Here is a 6,447-nt window from a genome sequence, read left to right on the forward strand (position 1 = left end):
TCCCCTCCCAAATGGTCCCCTCTTCGTCAATTACATCAGAATGTCTGGGAGTGAGTCCCAGCAAGGTTCTAGGGAGTTGGTTCCCAAATCTTATCTTAGTCTCTTATCTGAACTTCATTCTCTTTGGAACCTGTCCATCTTTTTAGTCTACGATTATTGGCTGGATGAGTATTTCCATCTGGGTGATCTGAGAACCCCTCATGCTTTATATAACAAAAAATGTAGTAATATCCCTTCTAGATCTGGTCCTCCTCCCATCTTCTTTTTCACGCAGGCTTGAAGCCTGGATCGTCCCTGACTTTGCACCCAGTAAGTCCGAGGCCTGCTGTTTCTCTCTCCTCCAGAGCCCTCCTATCTCCTGCTCAGGTCTCCTCTTCCTCACCTGAGGTTAGCACCTGCCAGTGTCTCCCACCTCCACTTCACCCTGGACAGGCCTGCCAGGACTTCCTTCCACAGCCAAGTGCTGATTTTATCTTTTCTCTGCTCAGAAACCTTTAATAACTCCCAACTGTTCCTAATTGCAGTTGTTATCTACTTAAAACTCTGTTTATTTCCTCCTTCCCTCTCTCTGTCTCTCTCTCTGTCTCTCTCTGTCTCTCTCTCTCTCTCTCACACACACACACACACACACACACACACACACACACGAGTCTTGGTCAAAATAAACAATTCACGGTTTCTCTAAGTTTCTTAACTCTGACATTGCTCATGCTGATCTCCCCCTTAAATTTCTTCTGCCTCTTGAAATCCCGCCCACCCTTCAAACCCAACTGAAATGCCACATACCCAGGATGACCTCTAACTGCCTCCACTTATTCCCGCATCCAACGAATCCCACATTCCCGTGTCTCACCCATTCTGTCTTGTGTTCGTTGTCTTGGTTCCCAACTGGGTGGTAGGCAGCCTGAGGCTGCAGGCTGAGTTCTGTTCACTGGTCATGTTTTAGAGATGGCAGACACGCCACACTTTTTGTGAATGTTTATGAAACTGAATTAAGTCGGTTTGTCTTAGGGAGTGACCCTGTTAGCACATGTAGCCCCTGAAATGTTTTATAAAATTCTAGGTCCCAGTTCAAGTTAACACCTACATTTTTTCCCCACAAGTTTCTTGCAAAGGACTTATCTTCTCTTGTATGCATGCTTTAAATATGTTAATCTAAATCTTGCATTTGCAGATTTAACTCATTAATCTATGGAAAACACCTGCCACATAACCCGTGGGCAAAGCCAGTTGTTTTGGCCAAGCCAGACAGATAGCCATCACACATTCGATCAGAAAAGTGTGACTTTATTTTCAAATTCGAATAAAGGTGGGTGCTAAGTTTTAGATGGGAGCCCTACCAGGTCTTCCGGAGGAAGGAAGGCATTGCCCACTTGAATGTTTCTTACTGAGATGCTCTCAACTTTGCTCTCTTTATTCTCTTGCAGGAGGGCTGCATTCTCCAATTGCCTCTTTGTTTTTACACCCCGAGGTAATGTACCTGAGTGAAATGCAGGATTGATCATAAGCTCATCTTGCTTCTCGAATGTAAAGGCTCCTTGCATTGGGCAGGTGGTGATAGGGAACTGGTGGTCCACAGGTTTGAAATGCATAAAAAATAGAAGTTGAATTTCTGAAAATGAATTTCACTGACGCTCCCCCTGCCTGTGTACCCCCTAAAAAGTCTCTGTCCCCCAGGAATGTGTGCTCCTCAGTGTGAAGGCAGTTGACCTGGGATGAAATCACAAAGGAGCTTTAATTTCCTTTCACACAGATACACCTTATTAGGACTTTAGAAAATTGACCTTCCACTGAGGAAGGAAAGTCAAAGGTCATTTTGTTGCTTCACGAGATTCCCAGGTTCTTCCAGATGAAATTGCTCTCTGAGAGGCAATTTCATCAAGGAAACAGATGCCGTCAAACTGTGGGAACCCTTAAAACACAGCTGACTCTCACGTGTGGTTGCCAGGTAGTGGCAGGACGCGCTGAAGTTTTTATGGGGTCCCTGATACCCGAGCTGTCTGGGTGATACGCCACCCAGTGCCCAGCAAGGGGTCGGTTTAATTCCGGGATGTTGCTGTCTTGGTTCTACCCAAATGCCTCCCACCACAGCATTTCCACCGATAATCATAACCACACCCTTTACACATGTAGCTGGTGCCCTAAATGAACCAGATGCAATGCAGAACTCATAATGAGACTCAGTTACCCTCACTATTACTAGCCTTGGAAAGCACTCGTGGGACTTTACAGGCATCCCATCTTGCACTATGCTTCTCTGAAAAAGAATCTCTGTTAAGTCCAAATTCTTTGGCAATTAGGTCATTTGATTTTGCTGTGAGTTTGGCCTGAGAAAGAGTACTGAATAGGGCAGGGCAAACTCACCTTTGGAGAGCCCTAAGCTTACACGGTTTGGGGCAAGCTCATCAAGAACGAATAATAAAATTTCCAATGGTGTCAGTTTGTTCGGCTTCACCGCAAGCCACCTCTGGTGTGAGAATACGATCAGGTTTCTGGCGGAGGGCCTTGCGCTTAGTACACATTTGAAGTTATTCCAGGCACGTATGGGCTTAAGAGCCACACGCTTTTCCATCTCTGGGGTCTGTACGATCCACTGCTTGGAAGGTGAATCAGACCCTGATAGAAGCAAGCGAGGGGTTCTCTGCTGAAGGTCTGCCTGTTGTTCTAAGCCAGAGGCTGCAAGTTGGTGGGCTGCGGGCCAGACCTGGTGTGCAGATCGTTTGTGGTGGTAGTGTTTTGTCTTGTTCAGTGTTTCTTAAAAATGTGAATTAATCTTGTTAAACTATAAAAACCACAAAATTTCAAATAAAAAGCTGATTTTTTTTTTCTTCTCTTGAGAAACTGAAAGGCTATTCCACAGTGGACTTGGACCTGACAAAATGACAGCTTTAGAGGAGGGACATGCTTGTCCGTTAGCCCAGTCCCCACCTGGCTCTCTTCATTTTTTCGTATTTCCTGCCTGACCTTGGAGCCATTTGATTCATGGTAAGGCCCTTGTCCAGGCCAGGTGCCACACTGGCCTCAACATACCTGCTCTGTCCCTGTCCTAATCCCTTTGGTCTTTGATTTCCAATCTTTTTGATGTCCTAATGACTTTTTATTTTTTCTTTTAAAATGGTAATTAGCTGTGTGTCATTAATATTTACACCCCATTTTGTTAACCACATTGTTTTGTAAGTCTTTTGCTTTTTCAGCTCGCACTGGGCCTTCTTAGATTAGTTCATAAAGAATGACATGTATTTATTACAAATACCTTAAGTTTTGTGCTTGATTTCACACTTCATGTCAGCTTCTTCCCTTTCCTAAAAGTGACCCATACTTCATTTTAAAAAAAATTAATAGTGGAGTAGAAATGGTCAGTTTGGGAATTTTAGGCCCCCTGCTGACATCATTGGGAGGTCCCAACAGGATTAGGATTGAAAACTGTGTTTTTGGATTGTGATCTCTGTGATGGCGGGGTTGCCATCCTCTTGGTACTCCCCAGACCTCTCACCCAGTGTATGTACTGTAATACACTGCAGAGCGCAATTCAGCTGTGCATTTTGGACGCTACGCTACTGTTCACCAAATGTTGGCTTCTGCGTAAACTCCTTGGGATTTTACATGAAAAAATTTCAGAATTAAAAGGAAAAAAATGTGATGGGATTTATTGTTGATTGATTCCCGAAATCCTTTTTGAAAAAAAGGCACAGTATCAATCAGGGTAGCAAGCAAGAGAAACGTACTGCCAGTTCATAAATGATGTAGTTAGCTGACAGCCAAGTACCAACTAGAGTCTTTGAGAAAACTCACTCTCCACTTACTTGGGCAAAAAAAAAAAAAAAAAGTTTTTTTGTTTTGTTTTTTCCCCCCTGTATAATTCCACTGCATTTAGATTCAAGTTTGAAAAACAAGTCCTCTTTGGGGGCATTAAATTTCCACTCTAAAAAAAAACTATGAAAACCACAGTTAAAAAAAATTAACTCCTAGTAATTACTTCAAATTCACACACAGCCTATATAGTTGGAAAAAGAAAAGATTTTTGGATATATATTTTATTTGACAGTGTTTTAGAATATCATACAGTAAACAAGATTTCTGTAAAAGTTAATTTATCCATAGTGGTGCGTTTCATAAAAATAGTTGCTCACTTACAGTCTTTCTGTGACTATTAATACATGGAATTATATTTATAGAGATACAGCTGTACAGGGTAAATTCACAGCTAACACTACACAGAAATATTATTTGGAATGGGATTTAGATGATGTGCTGTCTTCACAGGTTATGGATTACAGCCGCATAAAGCAATTACTGCACAAGTAGTAGCTGTGAACTGTGCAAATTAGAGTTTATGCAAGCGTAATCTCAACTTTTTTATCCTTTTGTAACACATGGAAAATAAAGGTCAGAGGATACAGTACCAGGACGTGCAGCTACACTACAGAAGCATTGTCCAAAACCAGATTCAATAAATTAATGGCAAACTATACTGGATTTCTAGTCCAGGGGAGAAAGACTAATTGAGATTAAACCAAAAGTATTGTAAACTGCTGCATGTATTTGTGCTTTTGTTTATGATGAATGGATTCCATTTTTGGAAATTGCTTTCACAGGCTGCAAGATTCTTCACTTGAGGCTTTCGACCATATTCTCCTCTTGTCAAACAATGAAACTACTCCTATGCCTGATGGAAATTAAATGGCTAGTGCTCAAGTTACTGCAATTTACAGAGAGGGAAAGAATCAACGGAGGGAGGCTATTATGTGTGACCTCGTGTGACCTCGGGTGACGGACCTGATCTCCCGTTTTACTTATTTGACTACAAGTTCAGGTAGGTGAGGCTTATTTGCATTTGAACGCCTGTAAGGGCCAGAATCTGGGAAGGATGAAGCCTCATTCATTCAGGACAAATTGAAGAGGAACTGCCCTCAGAAACAGTTTGCCTTTTAAAATGTGTAGCTACAAATAAGTACCAATGGATAATTAACTGAAGGTAACATTTTACAAAGGAATATTAAAAGGGCAGGGAAGAAAGGCAAGCCTTAGAATTTTACTAGGGGATCAACCATAGATGAATGAAGATAAACAGAAACATCTAGAGGTTGCTGAAGAAATTAAAAAATGGCAAAGAATACAAAGACGAAAAAGCAAACCAAATGAAAAGGAGAATAAGGAACGATAAACAGAAAAGAATGCTAAAAGGTTCACGTTCTTTTATGAAAAAAATTGGTCATAATATGATTTTTTAATATTAGGGATTCATTAAAATCTGAGAAATATAGGAGAAACACTTTGCCTCTGCTCTATCCAAGTGAAAATGAAGTAACGGAAAGAGGATTTTAAGACAATAAGTGAAATAGAACACTGCTGTCAAAGAAGCTACTATCTTTGCTAGCCTGAGACAATAGGAAAGCCTTTTCATAAAGGAACTGCAGCGTTGCCAATCTTGATTAAACAAATTATGGTCCTTCAATTATAAAATGCATATTTTAGATGAAAACCAATTAAGATCTATGAGCTAAACTGCAAAATTCTGACTTACGGCAATCTGTTCCCTAAGATACAATTTTTTAAACCTTTTTTTTTCTACCACTGAAAATGTACAGAAATATGATTTGATCACAGAAATGGCAGTAAAAATGGCATCACACCAATGAATTCACTAGATTTCTAACTCGTCCTGCAAGAGGCAGGGAACGTTGCTGCTAATACACCGGTGATGGATGCCACGGGTGAGCCATGGAAACACGTCATGGGCGAACAGTTCCGAATGTTTCAAAGAAACCTTTTAACCCCTGTCTAGATATGTCGAGAACAATTTATTTACAGCTCTTTAGATCAATTAAAAGATATAATCTTGTCTCAGTTTCAGCTTGCTCCGTGCAGTTTGATTTTTAAGGCGATATTCCAGTTTGTGATTGCTCTTAACTTGTCCAGTTTCTTGATATGAGAGTTTGGATGGCATCCAAATCCTTCATGCAGTGGGGGTAATTTTTTTTCTTTTTCCTTTTTTTTTTTTTAAACTAAAGCTACACTGCACTGTCTCTCTGTGATGTTCTTCACGTTATTTTGGTTCTTCCATAGCTGCCAAAGCCCCCACAATGGAACCGGGGGCTTCAGGATCAGTTTACGTCTGCGCGTGGACGCTGTACCGCCCATGCTCGTTGGACACGTGGGACTTCACGTCGGTGCTCCCAGGCCTTGGTGCCTCGTGGATCTATGCGTGTGACAGTGAAAATAAATTAAAACGCCGTGAGACGGAACCTAAGAAGAACGACCTGCAGGCGTGGAGGCGGGGCGGCGGGCTGCTGCCGCGCGGCTCATCTGCCCGCAGCCGAGGCTCCGGGCTTGAGGACGCCCGGCAGCTTGTCGGAGCCGGGCACTTTCCACGGCCCGGGCGCCACGGCGGCCTTGCGCGTGGGGGCGCCCCCCGGGGGCCGCGCGCCCTGCCGGAGCCCCGCTCGC

At 42.5% G+C, this 6,447-nt stretch overlaps 1 protein-coding gene across 1 annotated transcript in view; it reads right to left on the reverse strand.

Moving 5' to 3' along the window:
* Window positions 1–4,010: 4,010 nt before the first annotated feature.
* MAGI2 (membrane associated guanylate kinase, WW and PDZ domain containing 2) overlaps window positions 4,011–6,447 on the reverse strand; it is a 1,281,842-nt gene continuing 1,279,405 nt past the window's right edge. The window contains exon 25 of the mRNA XM_034641709.1: window positions 4,011–6,447. This exon is cut by the window's right edge and continues 469 nt beyond it. Coding sequence (XP_034497600.1) covers window positions 6,303–6,447 — 145 coding nt within the window. The 3' untranslated portion in view covers window positions 4,011–6,302.

Source organism: Ailuropoda melanoleuca, chromosome 1 (assembly GCF_002007445.2).
Source record: "Ailuropoda melanoleuca isolate Jingjing chromosome 1, ASM200744v2, whole genome shotgun sequence".
Taxonomy (NCBI): domain Eukaryota; kingdom Metazoa; phylum Chordata; class Mammalia; order Carnivora; family Ursidae; genus Ailuropoda; species Ailuropoda melanoleuca.